At 42.8% G+C, this 27,266-nt stretch overlaps 1 protein-coding gene across 4 annotated transcripts; it reads right to left on the bottom strand.

Annotated features, from left to right (window-relative positions):
- LOC149329837 (uncharacterized) lies at positions 1 to 23,091 on the bottom strand. 4 transcript variants are annotated; one of them, XM_089560543.1, is made up of 9 exons: positions 22,769 to 23,083; positions 20,522 to 20,741; positions 16,253 to 16,348; positions 13,957 to 14,034; positions 13,806 to 13,883; positions 8,240 to 8,368; positions 5,733 to 5,875; positions 3,665 to 3,743; positions 1 to 278 (listed from the first exon to the last, which is right to left on the bottom strand). In XM_089560543.1, the coding sequence occupies exons 1-9, from the start codon at positions 22,777 to 22,779 to the stop codon at positions 204 to 206; spliced, it is 909 nt and encodes a 302-aa protein (XP_089416669.1). In that variant the 5' UTR covers positions 22,780 to 23,083; the 3' UTR covers positions 1 to 203. The 4 variants fall into 4 exon arrangements, with proteins under 4 accessions (XP_089416669.1, XP_089416670.1, XP_089416672.1 ...); XM_089560544.1 differs by lacking the exon at positions 13,957 to 14,034 and having other exon boundaries at positions 22,769 to 23,090; XM_089560546.1 differs by lacking the exon at positions 16,253 to 16,348 and having other exon boundaries at positions 22,769 to 23,087.
- Positions 23,092 to 27,266: the final 4,175 nt, after the last annotated feature.

Raw genomic sequence — 27,266 nt, forward strand, 5'->3', positions numbered from 1 at the left:
TTAACAGAAGATCTGTTTTTATTCGTCAATTTTACACTGATTTGTGATGAATACTAAAGAGTTCTAGTCTGTTACTTTCGAACAATTTGTCCCGTAATTTATGACTAATCAAACATCGTCCAAGCTTCAACATCAACATATATTTCGAGATATACTTTGAATGTTGTGCAAATATTCGCTACATTTACAAACTAGTTAGGTGTCTAGTTACGTTCAGAAAGTCGTTTTATAAGAATCTGCAGTGGCTCTTCTATGAGGTTGAGCTTCTCCTCCAGTCTCTGCAATAAACAGGAAAGCGCAGCAAAAGTTACAAAGTGAAAATAACAAGGAAAGGAAAAGGTAGGAGGGACGAAAGAAAAAGAAGAAATAAGGAAAGTGCGAGAGGTAGAGAAAAAGAAACGGGGGCAGGAAGAAAGAAAAGAAAGAAAAAATTAAATAAGGCATTTGTAGTTCTCATGTGATACAATATCTTACACAAATCCAAAAGTCACTAAACTTACTACTTTGGATGAAGCCCTCCCCTTATACTAGCGGTATGTTCGAGAAAAGAATATTTACTGGGAACTGTATTATCACATATCACATTCACGAGAACGTATGTAGTAAGAATATCTCTATGCGGAAAAAATATTGTGCGTGATCGCAGGCAGGCATAAAGTTTACGCTGTTATGCTCCTTGCTTTCGTTAATTTTTGTATTTCAAAATATTTAGCGTTTGGCTGCCGAATGTGCGCAGAAAAGTGCAGCAGTTTGCCTTGAACAGAAAAGTGCAGGCTACATTTGTAGCGAAGAAAACACTCTTGGTCCTTTTTATTACATATTAACTGGGCATTACTGGAGCTAGATTAACAACTGCAAGAAATAGTTGTGAAGGTTCTTCACGAAATCTTGAAAAGTTTTCTTGAGTTATTAGCTCTGGATGATATCAGAAGCAGCCATTTCTAAAATGCATTTTTTTTAAATTTAGATCAAATTAAAAAGAAATGTTTTGCATTTGGAAAATAAAACCAAGGTTAGCATTATTTTGTCCGCTATCATTCAATTTCGCGGCTTCTCCTGGAAGTACTGATAGCTAGTACATATGTACAAAAATAAAAGTATACAGTCACAGCAAATCAATCCAACAGCCTGCGTTATGGCCTGCTGTGGATAACCAGAACGCAAACTCGATATTACGAATAATCTGATTTCGCCCTTGATGGCAAGTTTCCAAATACTTCATTTTGAAATTTTTCTTAACCTTGAAACAGCGCGAACAGAACACGGACGCGGGAAGAGCTATGCATAAGAGCGGTGCAGAGACTTTTGTCCCCGAGTGTACGTGGAGCTTAACCCTTATAACAGGCTTTTTATGAAATTATAGCAAGTCCAGAAAACTAACGGGGGGCCTGACAGGAGGCCTGTGTGCTCTTATCCATACGCTTTATATCCTAAGTCGAGTGATCAGAGAGGTCTCTTGCCGGCTCATCGTTTAGTCAGCTTTGCAAAATGGACCAAGTTCGTACCGAACCAATGGGATTTCCTTTTGTTCCCTTGGTATGATTCAGACTCTCCTTTCACTCACAAATTCAGCGAAACAGGCTTTTATGAACTTGCTCACGTTAATGTTCATTCCTAGTGAAAACGAAGAGACAAATCTATTTCAATGTGCTGTGGTCATCCCCACAGGGCATCAGAGTTAAGCTTTAGAGATTTTTCAAAAATAACACTGGAAACTACGTCCAATCCCCGTCTGCACATACATTATGCATCCAGAGGGACAGGAAATCGTATAATGAACTTTTGAATGACTGCAGTAGGCAGGCGTATTTTAATTGATACCTAGGGGTGGTCGTATTCCTGCACAAATCCATTCGATGCAACTTTCATAACATGTGTGTGGTCCGAGACATTCGCGTCCAAATTTTCAGCCCGATCAGCGTAATTGTTATTTGTTATAAACAGCGCACCCTAAGACACGGATTGAGCAAGATAGGACGACGTAATATCGCGTGCAAGGCGTCGATGATCGACGCCAAACTCGGAAGACACGTACTCTAGAAGGTTTCTGTAACATGAAAAAACTATAAATGCGACCGCCTGTATGGTTTTTTATCTAAACATTGATGCTAGAAGCCGTAATTACGCATTACTTCGGATATAGTATAAGGTAATGAAGCACCTAATATTGGGAATTGCCATCTGAATTTATGTCCTCCAGGCTTAACTTATGTACAGAGGTGCCTTTCATGGACTACTCTGTGCTAAATTCAAGAAATCTTTGAACCTTAATTTTATCCAAGCTGTGTAGTTAACGGACAAATACCAAAATGGCCGTTTTGCGCGAACAGAGCAGCGATGCAAATAAAGGTATCAAAAAGCACTTTGTAGTCCACTGTAGAGAGTTCCCAAAATATTAACCTAATTGTGAATAATGTAAAGCCTTTTGTGGCAACAGAGATGAGCTCCAAATGGAAGTTTCTCAGGTTTGTAACCTATTATCCGCCAAAAGCAAGTGTGTTAATGCTTCGTGAGTTTTACCGCACAAGAAAACCATGGAAACCATGGTGAGTCTGTATGTAGGCATTTATGGAACCGACAGAAACTGCGTAAATATTCACCCCGAAGACTTGGATTTGTTCTGTGCATTCTTACTGCGTTATTTTGCAAAATTTGATATTTTCCGCCAAGGGTAATAAATAGTCCCTGAAGGGCGTAGAGGACACATCACATTCATTTTGCTTCTATTTTTTCTTTTTTTGCTAGGACCAAAACCTGTTAATCCAATTTTCTGTTCGAATCGTGGGGACTGCTAATGGGGCGTAAGGCTCCGGTATCGCAATGTTTGCCTCTTTGCAGTTGCTGCATATTTCCACATCATGTGACGATGTAAATAAAGCACCATATCAGGTATTTCCGAAAAACCAGCGCTAATTTTTAAAAATAGTTTTTTTGACGTGTGACCGACGCTTCTGTCGTATCTGCGTCGACAGGGCTCAGACCACAGGTGTGCAGTGCTAGCTAGTTAGACTTATGAAGCCGGTCGTAAGCAAAATCGCCATATATGTTCTTACAATTTAGAAAACGCGATTACCCTCAGCGCTGTGGCTCAAAAAATTTAGCTACTTTCAACAGTTATTAAAGGAATAAAATTGCGCAAAGGGATTTAAGAAGAAAAGCGAAAGAGGCGTGAGGACAGCACTGATAGTCCTCACGCCTCTTGCGTTTTTCTTCTTAAATCCCTTTGCCCAATTTTATTCTTTTAACTGCGGTTATGAACCAACTCGCCCAGACGAAAGTGCTCTCGAATAGTTACCTGCCCCGGAGGGGTACCTTTGCCTGGATACTTTTCGTACGCGCATAAATAATGGCACGATGTAGGAAAATTTGTTAGGCCACAGCGCGAAGGGTAATCGTGTTTCAGAAATTCTTCAAGCAATGTCGCTAATAATAATGATAGGCTACAAACCCCTATTTGAAAGCAGTACTCAACTGTGATAGTTAAAAGTTGGCTATAAGAAATTAAAAACTGCTTCACTTTATTCGCGTTTTTCCCATGTCCGCTGACGCTAGCAGTGTTCTGCCGCAGAAGCCGTCTACGTAACTGAAAGAGCCTGTTTTTAAAAATTACTAGCGGGGTTCCTTGAAACGCCTGGTATATGGCACCACGTAAATTGGTACTCACTGCTACACTTCTATGAAGTTCTCGGACAGCATCTCTTGTTTTGTTGATCCAGTCACAGCCATCGTCCAGTGTCTCCTTCCTAGATGAAAAAGACGTTTGTATATCATCCATACTTTACTGAAAACCTGCTACCAAATAGCGCTTATATAGCTCTTGAGACTAACCGCAAAGAGCTGTAATTGCTTCCTGTCAGAGTATGGAAGCACATGACTAATGTGGAGAACATTCAACTACTTGAAATCCTTCGAAGAATTCTCAGTGCATGCTTTCACGTGCTGTATTGAATATTCGCCAAAACTTCGAAAACTTCCGTTTACCAAAACTTCCGTCTAACAGATCACGGTCTCACGCGAAGCCGCAACAGAGTACATTGCTCACGACAATTTGTTGGCTGCTTTTCGACGTGAACTGAACCTAGCTGTTCTTAAAATCCATACCGTTCGCTTAGTTAAGCCTTAAATCCATAATGAATTCAATGTTACGTGAAAAAAGTTGTACGTGCTCGAAATGCACAGCTGCAAGTTTTCTTGCAAGCACTCCTTACATATAAAAAATACACTTTTTTTTTTAACTTGCAAATCTGGTTATGCTTCTAGATCTGGCCTTATTTCTGTGTGGAGTTGTCAAGAAAACTTGATCGAGAATTCATTACTCTGCGTCCCTATGCTCCTATGACAGCCATCCAGCATTGACATCCTTTTAAGGAGCACATGTAATTACGCACAAAAATATTTGTCAGCTGTGCTGGCAAAGCAGAGAGAGATCTAAGAAAACAATGCACAAGTTAAAATTTTCACTCATGTATTCTCGAAACAAGCTGAAATTTGGACAGGCACCAACTTTCGCGTTGAGAGCACCACTCGTTATATCGAGTGGAAGTGTGTGGAACTGTAATAATCTGCTCGACTGTTATTCGCTTACCCATATTAACTATTACGAGTGAGCGTTTGTGTCGTGCTGTCGTCTTATTCTGTGCGTCTTCGTCTTTTTTGCGCTCGTTAGACTGAAATTGGATTTATAGAACGAACACTACCAATCTTACCCCTTGTCTAATGGAACCATTTAATAAAGGTCATTCCAAACAGATTACACCGTAGATTGTTTTGTTGACCAGTACCTCCTCCGGCAGACGTTGCTGACATTGAATGAGAGAACCTTTATGCTAATATCCTGTTAAATTTGTTGTCTTCAAGCAATCAGCTGCAGAGCAGCAGTCTGCCAATTAGATTCTGACACGGAGAAAAAGGGGACCTCATATTGATTTCCTTACTGCTTAGCAGACTGCTTTTATTTCTCGCCCACTAACCCTGCCATATCGTCTATACAGATGATATAGAGGACGTGAATACATTTTGATTGTTGTCAGTGCATTTTGGTAGTCGTTAAGTGGATAAGCATGATCTGTCCCGCTCCCATTACCCCGGCTTAGCTACCACCCAGCCCAATGAACAGACCTTTTTTGAGCACATCTTTTATAATTGGGGCCTTATGACCGAAGAGATATCTGTGTAAGATAGCTCTGTGTAAGTGTAAGATGACCTAGGTTAAAAGAAATCTTCGAGGGCAAATTTTCACAGTTAGGGCATAGAAACAAGCCAAAATCGCTCCAGCAATTTAAGTTACTCCACACTCTATGCCGGTTTCCCGAGCTTGGAGAGTATTTGAAAATATGACAGGACTGTTCTATCGAATTCATTCAACAGTGCGGATTTCGCTACTTTTGTCCCGTCAAATATTGACTGCCTGGACATTTTGCACACTCGGATCGCAGAAATTCAAAAAGAACAAGAATTAACCAGCGCATATTTTTATGCACATGGAGTATTTCCTTTTGTTCATCGCTGGAGGAAATACATAACAATTGAAGAGGATCATGACGAAAAACTCCTGCGTACAGGTGAAATGTTGCTGTACTTTATGATCCCGCACTTTCCGCTGTCTCGCTAACACTTCGCCTTTGTTTAGGGCGAACTATGCGAGTAGGAGGAATTGCACACCGCACAGCGGTGATTCTTCTGGAGAAATAACATTTGCACACGCTTCGTGGGCTTCAATGTCAAATGCTCACCGAAATCGAGTTGGACTATGCGCTCGATTCATAATTTCCCTTTCTTGCACAGTTGTGGCACTTCGCATATGATTTTCCTGCTCCATATCTGCGCCAAAATTACTCTTGCATAATTGCTGGGCACCGCTGCTGCGCTCGGGCTCCTGCGCAAAAGAATAGAATCGTTGAGTATGCATTTCCCACCACGGCACTTCGACTGAGGAGCTCATATGTCTCTCGTATTCGGTTTTTAAACAGTCACGCTAGTGGTCACGCTGAATGTTTCCCTGTTACAGTTCGCTACTGTCACATTTAAACAACAGTTGCTCCTCTTTAGAGCAGCGGAGCAGTGGCGTCACTGCCACAACCTAATCTGAAAACAGCTTTTAAAGTGACGAACGGTAGTGGACACCTTGACATGACAGTTTTCATTTTACTACCGCCAAACACACAAAAAGCGCATGGCGTCATGCTAAACAGTTATTTTGTTGTCTGGATAGCGCCCATTACATTATTATAAATATGATTAGGCTGCCAAAAACTGCCACAAAATAATTTGTCTTACTCTGTGTCCCTTACTACAAAAGGTTGAAATGAATGTGAATTAAAAATAGTGAGATTGAGTGCGACAAGAAAATTTCGAACCCCCGCAGTTGCTGCAGTTAAGGAAAGCCACCACCGGAAAGCTGGTCCGTACGAATCCCGCTAAATCTCCAGAGAAGAATATGTGGCGGGAAGAGCTGTGGGGAATGGAATTGCGTTTTAGGGATACAGATAGGATTTCAACGGAATTAGAAACAGGGAGATTTTTATTCAGTTGCTCGAAATGGCCTCAGATTATTTTTCGGACATCCGTAGAAGGAAACCAGTTCGCCTTGTTCAAATCTACTGCATTTCGACAGGAAACGTATTGCGACTCCACCGAACGTCTCCCAGAATACCCAGTACCGGAACAGGTACCATAGACGGGCGCAAAGCCAGTTCCCGCAAGCCAAACCACCCTGCAAATTCTGGGCGCTTTTCCTTCCCCTAGCCGGAAGGAACATCGGCCTTACCTGCACGGTACTCAAGGCATGTCAAGAATTTATTTGATCGCAGTAATCTCAGAACAGAGCAAATGCTGTATAGTGGCTTCTCTCTCTGACTATATTACAGGTCAAGTGGATAGCCAAAAAGTAAAACGCGGAGAAACTAACTACTGGTATGTTCACCAAGCGATCCCTTGCAGCGGACTTCTATCTTCCTGCAATATGACCTGTGATTTAAATCGCTGCCTCTCTTTTTTTTTTTGCTCAGCACTTCCCATTCCAATCTGAACTGAGCCTGAATCACATCATTGGGTCAAAGACAAGCAAAAAATTAACAATAGATGTCTTTCCTGAATTAGAATAAAGAATCTGCACTGCGTCACCTGAGAGGTAATGAAAAATATAATGTCCCAACCCATGCTGTGCCTCACAACCCGAGGCCTGGATTATTCCCGTCAGCACGACAGTAGCGTAGACAAAGCTTTTTGTCCGTTGGCTCCTGACCATCGTCGCTGTCTTCCATCCTTGATGAGCCGACACCCGCGCCAATACTGCGCCGGCGCCTGAAAGGTGCTTCTGCTACGACATTACCCATGACAGTGAGGCCAGAATAATAAATGAAAATAAAAGTGACCTGCGAGCATCGCCTATGCCATAATGGGTGGAACTTTGGTAACGGCTTTAAGTTCTCTTAAAGCCGTTAAGAGAACTTTCTTAAGGGCTTCCGGCAAAAAACTGTGCTAATAAGATACCGCAAGTGTTATGTCCTTATTTTCAATAAACTCAGCTTCGCCCTTGTCACATATGACTGGTTTTTGTAGGCGCGAAGCTCTCGAAAATTTAAACCATAATTAAGTCGAGCGGTCTTTTAGTCTGCAGGAACGGAAAGGGGAGACAGAGCTGAGTGAATCTACTCAGCTTTTTGACACTACTGTTTCTTTTGTCAAAAGTGCATAAATTATAACTGATTTTTCCTTAAGATTTCAGTTACATCAGAATGCCTCCTATTCGTCAAAATGTTTTTGTGCCCTTCACACATCTAACACAATTATTTTTATACCCTATAAAAAATTCATCGTGCACTCATAGGTATTTCCTATATCGACCTTTTTTTCAGTGTGGATATATTTGTACCCAGAAATGAGCTCCCTCTAATAGTTGGAAGAGAGCCCATGTGTTAGTGCGTCTACATTCACGCGATTTTTTTTTTGTATTGAGTGGTCACTCATTTCATATGAATTATCACAATGAAACTACTAACACTATAAAAATATTTGTGCGCACAAAAATTGTAATTTGGTTTGCAGTGAGGTAATCGAAAGTTGTTAATGCGAAATTCGCTGTCCACATCATCACGTGAAAACAACTGAAAAAGTTTCCATACGTAGCTTTTCATCTGCTTCCACACTCATAATTATTCTTGCTTGTAAATTTTAGCCAGCATTAGAAAGGATATAAGATAACTGTGTCTGTGTATGCATGCCAAATTTTTTCACCTACCTTTCTACATCGAAGAAGATTCTTTGTGGTCGGTTCTACACGCTCCATGCTAGCTGGCTCTCGGACTGCGCCACGATGCACCTCACCCAAAGGACAGATCTCGGCTTTATCCCCTTGGTATTTCTCCATCTTGCGCAAAAAAAAACGCGGAAAAGACATATAAACTCAAAAACCATATTTCCGTAGCATAAATATTTTGTGCTATGTTAAGTGTCAGATCCCAAACTTGCTCAATTGGTTTGATTATTAGCAGTGCAAAAATACCCAGCTGAAGCGTTTGCGCGTCATTGATGTCTGCTTGTCCAGATTTCTGCAAGCACGGTCATCTGATAACTAAATTATCTAGCCATTAGGGCTTTCGCTTCACATATTCGTGCATTCTTAGGTATTTGACTTATTGTCCTGCGCGGCCGATTTTCCTATTTAATCGAGTCATACGTCCTGGCTGCCGCCTTTTTTTTTTTGAACTCACCTTTGAAAGTACTAAGAGGAGTCAACCAACGCGTGGTGTGCCAATCAGCCAGTCGCATGATGGCTTCGCTTTTGCTTTGTTGTGTTTTTTAGGCCTGCGTGAATAAATACTTTCAGTAGCAGATAACTTAGCCGCAAATTAGGACCACGAGAATAAAGACATGCGCAGACACTTTACTTTATGTATCACTCCGCCGATGGAAAAACAGCAAGCCGCCACGCAGCTAACTCACAGGCCCTCCACGCGTTGGTTGACTGCAATTTTCGGAGGTGAGTTAAAAGAAGTAGCAGCAGGGACATTTAATTCAGTTTAATAGGGAATTCGGCCGCAGAGGACCATAGCTGGAAGTTTCTAAGAATATTTGAAGCGTGTAGATCGAGTTCCCGTGAGTAAAAAGACTAGCTCAGAATCTTCCTTAGGGCACCTTTAACATCACTTGCTCTCTGAAGGAGAAAAATGTGTGCGCTACGCATAGTTGATATCACACTGTTGTCAACGTATTTCAATTCAAGCCCTACCTTTTTATATCGCGGTTTCATGGATGAGGTAAAAACCCGCACAGACAAGACGGGTTTGAAGCGATAGACAGCCTCCCCAACCCGTTCTGCAGATTGCACTCTAACGCGTGCAGATCGACATGCAGGTAGCGAAGTTATCATATGGAGGTCAGATGACTGACTGCTTCTGACACAGACCGCAAGATAAGGCCACGACTGCAGCGTCGCGCATTCAGAATTTCAGTGTCACTGCACGCGCACTCCACAGCACTTAACGCATTACTCTCAAACGCACAATACTTATAACTTACCTGAAACACTGAGCTCACTGGTGTTTCACTTTGCTTATTGCATTTTGAACAGATCCCCCATGTACTTGAACAGAAACAAAGTGCACGAAGCACGCCATGTTCTTCCCATCGTTTTGCCTGCTCTCCTCACACTGTGTTTTGCAATGCTGCGGAGGACTCCGATTTGCAGTTATATTAAGAGTGCGCTTATCGAATTAAAAACTAGAAGTGTACTAATTTTCTTCGCCATATAATCGCTGACAAAAACTGGAAGGGACACTTAAGCTCTTCTTTAAGGGTATGACGTGAAAGCGTAATGATTTAATTCTCAACTATATAGAATGTCATTCTCTACTTGGAAATCATAGATCCCTGGGAGTCCTTATACCCCTACTGGTACTTTGGTGCTGTGGTTAAGCGATGCGCCACTGCCCTGCGACGGCACATGCTCCAGGAGATGAGCCTTGCTAAGGTCGGGTTGTTATTTCCTAACGACCACTCATTCATTTAACGGCCACGTTCCACGGTGGGCAGTTTGGTCAGTATCCGATGGAAAGGTTGTGATGGCGCTTCAAGATCTCGTGGCCTAGGTGGCCCACCTGCCCCTGGCGTTGCTCTCTGGACAGCACCTGATAGAGTCGTTGTCGTGATTTTTCGCTCACGCCGCCAACTCCGACACCGGCACCGGACTTCTGGTGAAAAGGGCCTTTAATGCTTTGGTGTTAAAAATGGAAGCTACTCGGACGTAAGTGCTTGCACTGCACGGCTGACGTAAGTGCCCCTACCTTGTAATAAGGGAGTTATTGCTCGCTGACATGCACCCAAGCGCAGCCACACGCCTACAGAGGAAAGCTACACACCTTATACAGAAACTTCGCAGTAAAGAAATTTTCGTCCTGGTCCGGGGTTTAAACCCGGGACCACCACTTCACTGGAGCAGTAGGGCTAGCAACTGAGCTAACCGGCACGGCTACTTAATGATAGAGCGACAGCGAATTCATTAATCACTCAAAGTGGGAATAGTTTTGGTCACATGTTTAGGGGAATTCCCAAGCTGGAGTAGATAATATTAACAAATAATTGTGGGAGACTTTTAAGCGTCAAAGTGAGGGTATAATGCTCTAATTGCCACATATACAGAAGGTTATCCTCTAGTTAACATTCATCGATCCAAGGGAGTCGTCATGCCCCTCCTGGCGCACTGGTGCAGCGGGTAAACGATGCAATGGGTAGTGTGCTCACAGCCTGTGGGCAGACGACACCGTAAGATCACATCTCCTAAGTGGCCCACCTTTCTCCTAGGTTGCTTTCAGGGAACCGCCGGCCAATGCCATACTCGTGATTTTTCAACCGCAACGCCTACAACGCCGAAGCCAGATTTCCTGGGTAACGAGACCTTTAGCGCTATCTGGTTAATAATATTAAACAGCGGAAGACTAAGTCTAAGGAACTAGTAACTTACAGCACATTATGTGGTAGCAATGTTTTTTCTTTTGCAGGCAAACGGAAGGAATACATCTTTTAGCTCTTTCCTTTGCATAACAATTCCTTTTGAAATCTGTTAAATTTCTATGAGCACTGTACAGAAAAACCATTAAAGATGGAAGTTTTATCTAAGCAGGGGGTTTTCTACTTGTTTTACAGTCTCAGCTGATAAAGGGCCGCTTTCTGGGCTTCACTCTGTAGTGGCATCGGTAGGCGGCTTAACCGAAGAGGGTAAGTAACCACACGGAACGAAAAGGAGTGGGTCACTCTGAAAGGAGGAAATTGAGGGTAGATGGAACAAATGCGGAGCTGAGGGCGACAACTACGAGGACCACCCGTTACCCCTAAAAGAGGCGGAACATGAGGGTATGGCGAGAGCAGCGAAATGTCTACCGTAGCCCTTCGTAGGGAAAATCATAAAATATGAATCTGGAAGAGTGTCATGCGAGGAGAAACGACCTCTCTTGTACTACATGTTTACCGTTTGTGTACAGCATGTATTGAGAGAACTGGGTTCGAAACAGCAGAGCATGAAGGCTTTTGGAAAACACATCAGCAATCTCCAAATTACTGATGACGTTGCTTTGATAAGTAACTCGACTTTGTTAGGGAAAGCAGGATATTGGTTAATGGTTCATAGAATGTAACGTCCCAAGCCAACCCAGGCTATGAGCGACGACGTAGAGAAGGGCTCCGGAAATTTCGACCACGTGGGATCATTGACGTGCACTGACATCGCACAGTGCGCGGGCCTACAGAATTTCGCCTAGATCGAAATTTGACCGCCGCGGCCGGGATTGAACCCGCGTCTTTCGGGCTATTAGCCGAGTGCCATAACCACTGAGCCACCGCGGCGGCTGGATAGCAGGAGAGTGGGTCTAAGACTTAATATGATGAAACCTGAACAATGATCATAACTCTCAGGAGGGAACAAGAGTCTCCGATATGGATCGAACCCCTGGCAGTGGTAAGAGAATACATCCTCTCAGGACAGGTAGTGACCGCAGGTATAGACCAAGAAAGTGAAGTAACTGGGAGATTATGAATTAGGTGGAATCTTTTTCAGGCACTCTCCGGTGACGAGTTACGAGTATTCATGAAGAGGTACAGGCGCGGCCATAAGTACATGGAGCACGCTATTGCGTTAGAGGTGCAATCACGCTTTCTCCATTTTTAATAAAGAAGCGTTGTTTATCTACAAGAAAGCCCACCAACCTCCTACATCAGCATGCGCGTACCACAGTTGGAAATTTCAATTAAGTGACGCATGAAAAATGTTCGAAAACAGTTGCATGCTCCGTTTACTTTTGTCCGTGCCTGTACGTATATAATAGCGTACGTTACCTGTAGTAACCGAAGGGTTTAAACACGGAGGCTAATTAATAGTGTTGATGCTGTGCTTATGACAGCACAGCGAAGTAATGAAATAAAAGGATATTTGTAATGTTGAGATATAGGAGAGCCATACCAATGCGTCAGCGAATGGGGGCGAGTTAATGATATCGTAGTAGAAATAAACAAAGTGGGCACTGCTACAAAAGTGACAGACGCTTAATTTAACAAAGCGGATTCCTAGAAAAGGCAAACGTAGCTGACGGCACCAGAAGTTGAGGTCGGCGGATGAAATGAGGAAGTCTCTGGGGATGATTTGGCCGCAGCTGACGAGGGTCAGGATTAACTGGAGGGATACGCTACACGTATTTTTCCTACAGTGGATATAGTTTGGTTTATGGTAATGTTGACGATGGTGATAGTGTTTGCCCAGTTAAATTCCAAAAAAACAATGCACGATGCATGCAGTCCTACAGAGGACAATACAGGCCTAATGTAGAGCAGACCGAAAATTTTTTAGACTCCCAGCTCTTGAAGCTTTGCCTCCCGGCTGATGCTTATATGTCGTGGTTTTCAGCATCAACGTTCGCCGGAGGGAGCGCCGGTGGAAGCGTATTGAAGGTGTGATGGCGAGCAGAACGGAGGGGGCGCCGCTTTTGATGACGGTGAGCGGCTCTCGGACTAGGTGAAACGAACGCGCTCTCGACGGCAACCCTCCCCCCTCCCACACACACACACATTTCTACGCATACCGTCTCCGCTTTCAAAAAGTTTCTTTCCGCGTGGCAATCTCCTTTTGTGATAAAAAAATCTATTAAAAAAAAAACAGGCTATAAGACCGCCGAAACAAGTTTACACATCGGGCGTCCGTATGCGACGCAGCAATGAAAGATTTTGTGCCCGCGTTGCATAGGTTTGATATTGTTCGCAAGGCACTAACGCCATGTCCATACCTCACTGTCTTAACTTCTTGAGCCTGGTGGCCTTTTCAAGCCACTGCAAGCCGGTCAAAGAAAAGGTGAGGTCGCAGGAGGACTACAAACGTTTTGTGTTTCTAAAAGAGATTTACGCACTTAACACACGGGCGTTCGAGCTCCAAGTAGCTAATGAATTATGGCAAGATCCTCAAGTATAGGATCACCGTGAAATGCGCTAGGATGCTCGAGTGCTTGCACGTAACGCGTGAGTCGACAGTTAAAGCCTCCTATATACCAAATCTCCGATCTCTGCAAAAACACTAATTCTAAAATCCTTGATTATAAAAGTTTGAGGGGAGACCAGCTAGTGCGCATAATATGCATTACCACGTATGTGCAATCACAATATTTTTTTTGAGCATGTCTTAAATAATCTTATTTAGAGCGCGCATGTGAGCTGGGCCCTTCTTGTGACGTTCTGCGTTTCTAGTTCTAGCCTTCTAACGTAAAGTTAGGTCCCAAATAAAAATATTTTCATTTCATAAATTTTCGCCCGTTTTTAACTATCCATACCTTTTGAGCGCTTGTGAGCCCAGGGCACTGCGTCTCTTCCGGCGCCAGCTGATCAACGTGCCGGCCCTTGTCGAAGTGCTAGAAAAATATTATTGGTTAGAGCCCGGTTATTAACGTCATTACTTTTAAGCTGGATTCATATGTATCTCACCTTTTGCCTCTTAGATCCCGCGTCCGCATCATTGTCATTTTTTTTCGAAATTTCAGGATGCTTCTTTCGAATATGGCCCTGAAATTTCGGTTATTAGCCATAAGATATGTCGAAAATTATGGCCTTCGCTCAATAAACTTTATCCACATCCATCGCACGTGGGAAATTAGGTAATTAAAGCGAAGGATCGTTGGCCAAGAATATATGCGGGGCTATTGAGCCTTGCAAAGGAAGGAGAATAAGCTGGTAATATTGAAACAATGACGCCTGTATGGCCTACCAAAATCGTCAGCATATCAGGTTTTGTTTAGCCAGTTTCCTTTGGTGACAGCTCAATGTCTGCTCTACAACGTGCTCTGTAAAACAAGGGAATTTCTTCCTAAACTTCTAATCAAATCGGCAGCAACCGACCCTACATGAATCCTGATATAACAAAATATGTTTTAAAAACAAACATAGAGAATGTCTAGAATTTTGCTTGCTGTGCGATTCCAACGCACGTAAATGAACTCTGGACGTCTTAACCAATCCGGAGCCCTCCAGCATGGATTGTCGCCGAGTCCTGTTTCTTTTTGAGACGGTCAATATTCGCAATTACTTAGTATAAATATAAAAGGCGAATCTTCTCCGCATATATAGTATTATATGCAGACGATACGAATGTATTCTTCTCTGGAACAAATCTTAATGAACTTGAAAGCACTGCTAACACGTGGCTATTAAATCTTAGTGTATGGCTAAACTTAAATAGTCTTGAACTCAACGAGAAAAAAAAAACAAAATTTATGCTTTTTTGTGCAAAAAAGCAAGCCAATAGATTACGATTTTAAGCTTCGCTGCGGCTCTTGCTACCTTGAACGTGTCAGCTCCCATTCCTTTCTAGGAGTTAAATTCCATCACAACCTAGGCTGGAGCGACCACATAGACCACACCCGTGTCAAGATAGCGAGAGCTATTCGTACGCTTTCCCGGCTTCGAGATCTTATACCTTTCTCGCTGAAAAAACAGTTGTATTTCTCTCTTATCCATTCTCGCATCAGCTATTGTCTTCTTATATGGGGTACTTGTAACAAAACTGACTTAGAAAAAATATCAGCGCTGCAGTCGCGTGCAGCTCGGTTACCTGCAGGAAATAACACAAATAGTTGCTCGGCAAATACACAGTCTCGAATGACCCCTGTGAAAATCATGTATGAACTCAAAATATGTATGTTTATTTTTAATGAAATAAAAACAAATTACATTAATTTTTTAACACGTGCCTCAATAGATCTACTGGTTACAGCTTGCGTCAGACTTCTGTTGTGGTAAATATGCCTCGTACTAACTACGGAACAAAATCAATTGAACACCAAATCTTGTTGTTGTGTAATTCTCATCCGTTTGTAATAGATGCTGGTAAAAATAGTTGTACGCCCAGGGGTTTCAAACGCATCTGTTCGTCTTTATTTTTGTTTAACGTTGTGTCCTAGACGACAAAATGCTTATTTCTGGTTCCGTTTGATGCAATGTTATGTCTGTTCGAACAACCTTAATGTATTGCATTTATGTACCATTTTTCATATGTATTAGTGCGTATTATTATTTTATTATCTGTATATATTTACAAGAACTGTTTATGATGCATCTGTTGTGTAAGTGATGGCGAAGACAGCCTTTTTTTGTTGTATAATGCAATACCGCTTCTGCCGCTGTACCCAGGCGAGGACAAGACCCAGTCAGGAGGTTTAGCACCTCCTTTTGTCTTGCCTCGTGGGCAATACCTGTATGTTGCCCGAAGAAGAAATAAACAAAAAATCTAAACTTTGTACACAGTAGCCCAGTGGAGAACAATTGGTACTGTAGTTCCGTGCTTACTCTAACTGTAGAAAGTGCGCATATTTTCTTGCCAAATAAATTTACTATTGCTTTAGCTCTTTTTGCAGGAAACCTATTACTACCACTAAGAATTCAGTATTTTGTACAAATATGCAAAAAGCAGTCCTTTTCTATAATATGACCTAAACAGCGCAGAACATTCCGCACTAAGAAATCTTTATGGTTGACTACAAAATGAATGTTAATGATCCGCATATAAGGCCAAACATACAATTTTACAATAAAATTGTTTTGCTAGAAAAGCAAACAAACAAAACCCGGCATTTGAAACAGAAGTGATATATTTTTGAAAACTTGGGCGAAAAGGGTAAGACCATTTTTTTTTAATTGTCAACACCTAACTCAATGTGGTTCGAGCATCAATACCCGTTATTGGGAAAAAACGCAGCGAAAACACAAACGAATACACCTTACTTACCATAATGTCTGTGTAGTCTACAGAAAGACCGCACTTCGGGCATTCCAGCTCTATTCGTTCTGCAGAGGAGTAATGATTTTGCTTCCTTCTTATTACCTATAAAAGAAACAGCACTAATATTTCGCCCAGTGTAGCCATCAACCCAGCAACATATTCATAAGTTGCGTTTAAATGAAAGTAGGTAATCGAGGCTGTACAATAAGCTGATGAAGATTATTATGTATTATTTTTTCGAGTTCTCTAGCGCTGCCTTTCAATTTGGCGCGCATCTGCGATGGGATATGCAATGGCTTTGTAGTGGTCCTTTGATGAAGTAAAGACACAGCCACGGCGGAAATTACATTCTGGGAACACGCATACCCAACAATTGTGGGCAAAAGCAGTTTTCAGCGGGAAAAAGTTTATGAACGCAGTAAGATTTCAGTATGATTAAAATTACCACCGACCACCCGACGGCAGTCATGAAGTTTTTTGGCTCGATACCATCGATTGAAACACGTTAAAAGAAAGATTTTGTTACACATCACAAGAATAGACCTTTACCGCCAATATTTCCAGAAGAGCATCTTATAGCTTTTCAATATTCAAAATTTTCTTCTGAAAATACTGGACATTGATTTTCAAAACAGGCGCAAGTTATCTACCTGAAACTTCAAGACGCTGAAGCAAATTGATGTTGCCTGCATAAAAAGGTAGCTATGGCGTTGTGCAAGAGATCCAACGAACTAAGCTGGAAAACACACGGCTGTTCCAATTTCCTTTAGCGCTAGAAGTAGCTAAGGCTAGAATCATTGAAACACGAGCCGCCGCGGTGGCTCAGCGGTTATGGCGCTCGGCTGCTGAGAATTTCTTTGGAGGAGAAATTCTAGAGGCCCGTGTACTGTGCGATGTCAGTGCACGTTAAAGAACCCCAGGTGGTCGAATTTCCGGAGCCCTCCACTACGGCGTCTCCCATAGCCTTAGTCGCTTTGGGACGTTAAACCCCATAAACCAAAAAACCAAGCCATTCACCTAAAATTTCCGCCTTGCTGTTTAAGTGTAGCATCACCGTATCGCTTCCGTAGCCTAGAAGAATTTCCTCAAAGCTCTATCCGTTGCACAAAAGTGTTCATTCGCAAAGAGGCATGATAGCTGAGCCCCTGACAAAAATTGCCCTCCTACACGCAGATACGGTACGGCGTATACGGTAGATGGCGGTCACCAGGTTATTGAAACAGGATACTTCATGCAAGAAAACCGTTCAACCATAGTAAAAAGAAAACTGATCCTGCGTGCGCATGAAGTGCGTGGATGAGCTTGAGTATTGTAGACACAACACGCTTTTATGACTAAATTTAATATTTGTAGTGAAATTCTTTTCAGTGTTGTAGGAACTGTGGCAGCAAGAATGCAAGCCCCCTTTCGACTATTATATTTCTACAATCTTGCATGCATTACGCCGGCTGTTTCCTATATTTCAGTGGAACAGTTACACTGTTTATATTGTGTCGACTTCGCCACGCTTGTCCGTGCAATGGGCTCTGTTTTTGTCAATAAAATATCCCTCTGGGAATATAGTTTAAAGGGGACAATGCTGACAACGAATAACGCTATAAAACCACGCACGCGCAAAGGTCCATAATTATTAGACAGAACTGTCGCTTCACTATTAACCTGTGGTGCGGCGCTGTGCAGATCTTGGTACGCATCATAGTCACCACAATCCACTGAATTTGCAATCAGAGATGGAGTGAACCTTTCTTAACCAGCACTGCCAGAACATCCATACGAGCCTTCAGCCCATCGCCTTTGGCGGAAGACTCAGCTAGCTACACGTAGAATCCTTCAAGAGAGGAATAAGCCGGGCTAGTTGGTACATCATTAGAATAGAAACAGTGCAGTAGACGGGACCAAGAAGAAAGAACTCACAGACACAGGCGCTAACTGACAACTGAAAGAAGTTTATTGCACCAACGCCAATATGTAGAACCCATATCACCCCCACATGATAAAAAACATGAAAACATTAAAACTAGGTTAGAAGTTTCATCGCAATCAGCCATCGAAAAATCTGATGTCTTTTCTTTTCAAGTTAATGGAAGGAGTGCTGACGCACTGCTCTCCTCGTTTATGAATGGCATACGCTTCAAATATTTCACGTTCAAGCTGGTTCTTGTAGCGTTTAAGAACCTTTGTCCGGTGCACAGTGGCAGTGCACTGGCACGTGGTCACGTGTTCAGGCAAGTTCTTTCTTGTGCCGTCTTTATTGTCTCTATTATCCGCTCTGAGCATGTCATTCAAGAAGCGCCCAGTTTGTCCAATGTATGATGATGCACACGATAAGGGGATATCGTAGACGATTTCCTTTGTGCACTCAACTAAAGCTTTTTCATGTTTTTTCCCGCACTTTTTTGGCAACGTATCTACTCGGTTGACCAGCTTGCATAATTTTACCAGTTTGTTTGGCGCGAAGAAGACCAACTCGACGTCGGACCACCCGAAGGCTTTTTTCAGCGGATGACCCACACCGTGCACATACGGGATTACAATAGTTTTCACTCTTCCCTCCTGCTCCTGCGCCCTTGTGGCTTCTTGCCCGCAGTCTTTTAAGATATTGTGTCTTGAAAGTTAAAAGAGCAGTAGCGACAAGTGCCCTGAAGAACGCCCTCAACAGGTCATATCATCGCATCGACGAAAGCTTCAAGAGCCAGCTGCACCGTTTGCGCTCTGCTGGGTTCCCGGATGAAGTTCTCCGTAGTGCTGGGCACAAGATCTTGAAAGACTGCCGGCAAGAAGCCACAAGGGCGCAGGAGCACGAGGGAAGAGAAATAACTATTGCAAATCCGTACGTGCACGGCGGGAGTCATCCGCTGAAGAAAGCCTTCGGGTGGTCCAATGTCAAGTTGGTCTTCTTCGCGCCAAACAAACTGGAAAAATTATGCAAGCTGGTCAACCGAGTAGATACGTTGCCAAAAAAGTGCGGGAAAAAACATGAAAACGCTTTCGTTGAATGCAGAAAGGAAGTCGTCTACGATATCCCATTATCGTGTGCATCATCATACATTGGACAAACTGGGCGCTTCTTGAATGACAGGCTCAGAGCGCATAATAGAGACATTAAAGACGGCACAAGAAAGAACTTGCCTGAACACGTGCCAGTGCACTGCCACTTTGGACCGGACAAAGGTTCTTAAACGCTACAAGAACCAGCTTGAACGTGAAATATTTGAAGCGTATGTCATTCATAAACGAAGAGAGCAGTGCGTCAGCACTTCTTCCGTTAACTTGAAAAGAAAAGAAAACAGATTTCTTGATGGCTGATTGCGATGAAACTTGTAACCTAGTTTTAATGCTTTCATGTTTTTTATCATGTGGGGGTGATATGGGTTCTACATATTGCCGTTGCTGCAGTAAACTTCTTTCAGTTGTCAGTGAGCGCCTGTGTCTGTGTGTTCTCTCTTCTTGTGCGCGTCTACTGCGCTGTTTCTATTCTACTGTAGAAACCTTCATCACGACCAAACAGCACTCAAGGTGAGAAAATAATAAAAACCACGCCATCCTACAATGTCTTAAACCCTTTTATTACCCACCGAGTGGCATGGCCTTTCGTTCTGAATTTATTAATTATTCTATTCATAAAATTTAGTAACATGTTTAAATGTATGCAAGAAAAAACGTTAGACGGCGCTACGGAAAACGTTTTGCAGTAATGAGTAAGAACTGACGCCTCCTCTTTGCCTCTAGTTGCTCCTCTTTGCCTCTATGTCAATTGTGACAACGCGTCTGACAATCGAATCACATAATTCCCCTCAAACTACAGTTAATGCGCCCTACTGTATAATTAATTCACATTTAAATCCCAATTGATTCATTGCATTCACACATAGGTCACTTATTTCACAATTGTGACATAAATATTCTATTTATTACAAAATTCACAATTTATTTACTCTAATTCACCCTCAATTCATTCCAGTGTATCATTAAGTCACACTATAGCCACATTAATTCACCTTAGTTTATAATTAATTCATTCTAATGCACATTAATTCACCTTCATTCACTACTGGAGTTTTTATAACTTCTTATTATTGCTTAGATTTTGATTAACTCTAAAACCCCCACCGTTTATCCTCGGTATTCATTTCGGACACTCAAATCTCGCGCCAGGCGTTGGCCTATTTGCTTCTTCAACAAGAGAGGATGGGAAACATAAACTGTTAGTAAGTGTTCTTTTGGTATGGGTGACGTGTTCATGAAAAAGAGAATAGTGCAAGGAATATACGCTACCTGTTCTCTTCTAGTCCGCTGTTTGTCTTGCTGGCAAGTGTATTCCGTGCACAAATAATTTTCATAGCACTCATCACACAGGTAGTGTCCACAAGTCAATTCCAGTGCTGTTTGCGTGCGAAACTTGCAGTGTTGGCATTGTAGAAAACAGCCTGCTCTTCCTAACTTCAGCTTACACAAAATTTGTCTCCCTTCAGTTATTGTCAATTTTATGTAAGGCCTGAAAGCAACAACAAAGTAGGGAAGCATTTCGACACACAAAAAAGTGTTTTCTTTTGTATATGCTGCTTCCACATGACATAAACGTTTAAAGACTGTTAGTAACAAGCGCGATAGGCAGAGAACAGTATATAAAATTAGTTAACAAAGTAAAAACAAGGACCTGCTGTCAGAAGTCACCTGCTGAAGATGATATATAGTCTGGTGTGTCCATATGTCGGAGTAAAAGACACTAGCATCAGCTAAGCTTAATCAACAAAGGAAGACAGTACGAATATTTACTTGAAAACAACAGTTCACATTACCATGCTACTAATCCTTGTGAAATAAGCAAATTTGAGTTGCAGGTCAACTAGAGCCAGAGAAATGTTCGACTTGAAAATAATCCAGAAATAAAGTATGTTTCCAGGTTGAAGTTTTTGAGCAACGAACACCCCCAGAACCATGATTTTACTTTGAATGTCTTGAGAGAAAAATATTCTATTTAAAGAGCACCATTCATCTGCCGTTCTGTACGTAATGGTTTTGCGTGTATATCTTATTATCCGACTAACCACCACCGTTAAGTTCTAAACCAGGAAAGAAATGGCGCATACATAGAGTGCTGTCACTGCATTTTCAATAAATGAGGACACCTGATGCCACCTGCAAAAGGTGCTGGCTGAAAGTGTAGGAGGTCAGATTTTTCTGGATCGGTCTAATACATTCCAGCAAAGTATCAAAATTATATGTACAATTTTTTTCCTCTTAACTACGTCTAAATGCCTACCACCGTTGTTGTAATCGAACCTGCGACCTCCAGCACACCAGCTAAGCTCTATAGCAGCTGACCAACCAGAGAAGATGAGTAAACATGGAGGACAGGAAAAGTTCTGACACTTCAGCCCCACTCAAAAATCAACATTAGGATACACAAATATTGCCTTCTTGGGCAAGAAAATGGTAATAATGCATAAAAAATGTTTACACCCGGGCTTGCCTCTTTCATTTTTCTAGAGACATTACAAATGAACTACAAAATGTACTCAAGGTGATAATCAAGTGACAGGCCTTGCGCAAATGCGCCAAGCAAAAAATTATTCTCGATTGTTCTCTTTCCGGAAAGAAATTTTTGTAAACTTTGTTCGCCATGGTAAGCGGTTTTGAAATTGGCTCTGTAATTGTTCCTATCAAGGTGTCGATTTTTTTCTTGATTGCGATTTTCTGACTAGTGAATATATAAAAGATGCGAAAAAATGTAGATGAATCATGCACCCTGTCTTGAAGATTCTTCACACTACACACTTCGAGTGCCTGAGCACACCCTGAAAGAACTGAAAGCAAAACCTTGCAGTCACCGAAAGTAAAATGGCTAAGAGCTTCAATGGTATAGAGCTTCAATAAAAACTTCAGAATATAAGCCAGAACAAACTTATTGAAGATAAACTAGAGAGCAATACAAACTTTAGAAGCCATGGGTGAAGTTTACGCCAACACTTCAATTTCTTTTTATGGAAACTAAAACTGTTTTCTTAAGGTGGCAAGAAGTATCACTGTTTAATTGCATGTAAACCTCAAAACAAGGCATATTTTACGAAATATATTAACTTTAGCACACCACCATCAACCTGACGACGCCCACTGCAGGGCAAAGGCCTCTCCCATGTCTCTCCAATTAACCCTGTCCTTTGTCAGCTGTGGCTACCGTATCCCCGCATACTTCTTAATACCATGCAGCAGCCTAGCTTTCTGCCGCTCCCTGCTACGCTTGCCTTTTATTGGAATCCACTCCGTTACCCTTAAGGACCAGCGGTTACCATGCCTTCGACATAATAATGTTAAACTCACTTCAGCTAAAATATCGGTCCCGCAGTAGCTTGCACTGCATGGGAGTTGCTGTATTCCCGACTTGCTTCCGCACCTAATTTAGCGCCCTCGTATTGAGTGCTGCGCTACACCGGCAGCCTTAAAGAACGGAATGAAAAGGTTTACGCCGCGGGTACGCCGCATGGCGCATCACGGAGCAACAAAGTGGCGGTCGCTTCCTACCTCTCATCCATGCTTGAACACTCCAGTAGAATAGGCTTACACGTGAGTGAAGGAGTTGCTACATGAGCTCTTGCGGTCCGCTCAGCGCCGTGTGCATGAGACTGACATCGTGGCGCTCTTCTTTTTTTTTTGGCTTATATGCCTGCGCTTGACTTCCCATTCGATAAGCAGTGAGTCACATCTAGGTGTTTGTCGTTGTTGCCAGCTGGATTTGCAGTGCTTTCTGTCGCCGACAGTAGCTCCAACCCATGAAAGAGGTGTACGAATCAGATGTAACTAAAACAGCTTTTATTCAGTCACATTTCAATGACAGTAAAATGTGGGGAAGTTGCGGAACGCTTTCCCCAGCAAGTAATATTGAAGTAGTTCGCCGCCGCTTCAATGTAAACGAAACCATTCGCGGGATGGTGGCGACACCTCGTGTATGGTATAGAAGACGTAGCCAGCGGGCTGCGGAGAGAGAGTGCATGCAACCCGTGGGTGATAGCCATTTTTTCTCATGATAAGATACGATGCGCCGCTCTGCATGGATGAAAAACCAAAAAGCTCAAGCTGCTGTTCCGAACAATTCATCTCACTTTGTTCACCAGTGCAGTCGGCCTTGAAATTACACACGTACTTTCAAAAACCCTAGTGCGCCTAAATCTGGCCATGTTTTGTTAATGCCAGGGGTGTATTTTGTTAATCTAATACATGTAATTGCTGTGTAAAAGTCTGAGAAAGAATTGCCTTTTTTCACACATAACGGTAAATACCCTGGAAAATCGCAGTTTTTGTTAAGAGCTGGTAACTTTACTCATGGCTAAAACTTTTGTTAATGTTCAAATTTTGCCCCCAATGATTCTTCCCTCTTTTTTTTCTGCGCTGTTGGCGTACAATTTTCATCTACTTCAAGCTCGTGGTTGTTGTCGTATGAGCTCTGAAAGTTAATTCCACATTTACACAGTTTCTTTTTTTTATTTTCGTGAACATTTATTTTTTAGGCATAGCATCATCGGTTGTAAAGTTCGCATGCTGCTACTCTCTACCGCTAACATCACTTTCGGCTCGATTTGAGCGCTCAGGGTTAGTGCTGCCTCTCCAGTGATAAAACAAAATGTGTAGCTCCCTCTCTGGCTGTGAGGCGCGTTGGGCCTAAAGTGGCCGCCACGTGCACGTCTAACAAGAGTACACTGTCCTTTTTTCTGAAGTCGCAGCGAAGAGTTTTCGCGTTACTTTTTTTCTTCTGTCTCGGTTTATGGCGTTTGTAGCCTCAAAGCTACAAAAGCTATCAGAAACGCCGTAGTGAAAGGCTGCGGAAATTTCGACCATCTGGGGTTCTTTACCGTACAATGACATAGCACAGCACACTGGCCTCTAAAACTTCGCCTTCATCGAAATTTGACCGCCTCGTCTAACTCAAATATCAGTTCTCATCCATAGCCTGTGCACGATTAGTTGCTCCACATGCAGCAGAAGCGTGGATAAACCAATAATCATTAAAGCAGCAGAAGACATGCTTTCAAGTGCAACATGTGCTTCTTGTGTCTTATAGTCCATCGCGACTAGGAGGAGACTGGCTTTGAAAGCGAAGTGGTACCCTTCAAATTGAAAGTAAATACAATGTGAAGATTAACCGTCTATTTTTTCACCGTCTATTTTTTCACAAGGGGGTGGTCGTGTGGTGTCCAGCTTTCGCCAGTCAGAACCCAGAGAATGGGTCGGATCCAAAGCTTCACAGCGGAAACAAAATTTATACAACAAACAGATGATACAGAGGATGTCACAATCACTGGTACACGCACGTACAAAGCAATTTACAAATACTACGCAACTCGCGCAAAATAACACTCGAGAGAGACTGCAATACAATAAAGTACCTTGACCCGAAAAATGCACTCGCAAGAGAGGTCCTCATGCAAACAAACCCCAATTTGTTCACCAGGAACTGCGACAGTCCGACGACCAGAGGATCACGACAGAGCCATCCCGTAGGCTGGTGGATGCTGCCTTGCAGGTTCGTGGCTGGGCGAGTGGTGTTGACTCGGGAGTCGAGTGGACGCGCTTCTCTGAAGCTTGAAAGGCGCTTCGGGCAGACAGACAGTTGTCAACGCCTTTCATTTATAGGCGGGCTACTCGTGTGTTCGTTTTTCGCGCCAAGGCAGGCAGGCACATACACACGGCATCAGCTGAACAATTTCCTTGTCCTCGCGCCGGCAACGCGTCTCCATTGGTCAGGCGCGGAGACTGGCTTCGAGAACCTTCCAGATCCTTCTTGAGTTGCGCCGCCGCCAGGGCACGAGTGGAAGGGAGAGCGCATGACTTAGCATGCTCAGGCTACGCCCTCTTCATCAGCATTAAGTAGAATTCTCTCAAACAATATTGCATACTCCTCATTGAGCACTGACGCGATTCCTTTGGCGCCGCGCTGACAATCGAGGTGGAGAGGGCAGCAACACAAGGCACAGGCGCTCTGCGGGGTTTATTTTTCCAGTCTGCTAGCGGCGCGCGCTGGCGAGATTGCCTCCGCGCGGCGCCGGTTTTTCGAAAATGCGCTGAATTTTGCGACAGACGGTCAATATTAAAATTGTCGCCTTTGTTACGTGTTCCTTCTTGACGAGTGCGGAATGAATGACTGTGCTCCCCAATTTGCGGCTGTGGTCCTTCAAGTTGATTTCACCGAAAGTTGGTTTCAGCATGTATTGTTTTAATCTTTTCGAGATGATTTATTTAATTTAAAAAAATTCATAAAAAATAAAGTAGAGTCGCAGCTCCATCAATCAACACTTCGCGAAAGTCGCAAAAGGCGTCTCCTTTAGCATTAGTCTAGAATGTCTAGAAATTTGGTTTTATGGTGATTTTACGTCTTTCAAGGCAGAAAGCTGGGCTAGTTGGTATTTGCACTGAGAGGACATAGTAGCAGCCCTAAAAAACAGGGACGATACGATGGAAGAAGACAACACATGCGCTAGACATTAATGGGGTCTATTTTTTGGGAATAAAGTCAGTTGATGTGTAGCGCATGTGTTGTCTTCTTCTACCCTGTCGTCCCTGTTTTTTAGCTCTACTACTATGTACCCTCAGTTATACGTCCCAAAGTGGCTCAAGCTACGAGGGACGTGGTAGTGACAGGCTCTGGAACTTTTGGCAACCTGGGGTTCTTTAACGTGCATTGACATCGCACAGTACACTGGCCTCTAGAATTTAAGCTCTATCGAAATTCCACCACCACGGCCGGAATCGAACCCGCCTCTTTCGAATTAGCAGCCATGCGCCATAACCACTGAGCCATTAGGGCAGCGGGGAAGGTCTGGAAGAAACATTTGGCAAAATACACTTCGACATAGCAAAACCATAGTTCGTTCTACTTTGGGCATCACAACAAAATCACTGTATAGATTAGTGTAGTTAGTGCAGTGTTGTACAATAAGTGCAATGCGAAACAAAAGGTGTCTAACCCTGCCGTGACCTTCCTATAGACGCAAGAAAAGCTGTAGTCAACCAACTTATTGAGAGAAATATTTTTATTTACTTGTATGGGGCGAGTTTGGGTGTCATAGAAAACATATTTATTGAATCACAGCATTTTCTTCAGCAAAACGAAATGATTTTGGACGTATGATATAGTAGTGTTTCCCCGCGCCAAATAGCAGCAACATCCTACGTATTAGTAAAAGAAACCATAGTAAAGGCCAAGCTTTTTTTTACTTGCAGAATATTCTTTCAAACTAAGGAGAGGGCTGATTCGGGCTGATTGGTTCATGTTGAATGCTACGACAAACATCCCTAACGGAGCGTAAGTGTCTGTCTCTTCTTCTTCCGTCTCGTCTCTCAGCGCTGTTTCGTCGTACCATTCCTTTAAATTGTAACATTAAAACACCAGGCTTATGTGGGAATCTATGACTGAGCATGACTTAGCATGCTCAGGCCGCGTCCTCTTCGTCAGCACTGAATAGAATTTACTCTAACATTATTGCATACTCCACGCTGCGTAACTCGCGCGAAGTAACACTCAAGAGAGACTACAATACAATAAAGAACCTTGACCCTAAAATGCACTTAAAAAAGAGGTAGAAATGCAAACAAACTACTTTTTGTTCACCGGGAACTGCGACAGTACGACTACGCCTGACTATGCCCACTGCAGGGCAAAGGCCTCTCGCATGTCTCTCCAATTAGCCCTGTCCTTCGCCAGCTATGGCCACCGTATCCCCGCAATACCAACGCACGCACCAATAATGCTTCGCATTGCTCATCTATAAAGGGATAGGATATTGCACTGGTTTCGGCCAGCACTTCACCGGCAAAACTTCACTTACGCTTCTTTCATTGCCTAGAACGTCTTGGGCATCTGGAATATCTATACAGAAGTGCTCCTCTGTACTCTGTCGAAAAATCACACCGTTGTTCCTGAATTAGCAATCGATATTGGCTTTAATAAACACGAATATTTCCTCACTTACACTGCTTGAAGATGCTCCAGTAAAGCGTCGGACTTGGCTGCACAGCACAATGGTAG

The sequence above is a fragment of the Amblyomma mixtum genome, chromosome 9 (assembly GCF_055824585.1).
Source record: "Amblyomma mixtum isolate Tamu chromosome 9, ASM5582458v1, whole genome shotgun sequence".
NCBI classification, from domain to species: Eukaryota; Metazoa; Arthropoda; class Arachnida; order Ixodida; family Ixodidae; genus Amblyomma; species Amblyomma mixtum.

What these genes read in the sequence shown, in the direction of transcription:
- LOC149329837 (XM_089560543.1), bottom strand. An exon ending in TAGACTACACAGACATTATG is followed by an intron (nt 14,035 to 16,252) that starts GTAAGTAAGGTG and finishes CCGAAATTTCAG; the next exon opens with GGCCATATTCGAAAGAAGCA. An exon ending in GGCTCACAAGCGCTCAAAAG is followed by an intron (nt 8,369 to 13,805) that starts GTATGGATAGTT and finishes TTTTTGCGCAAG; the next exon opens with ATGGAGAAATACCAAGGGGA.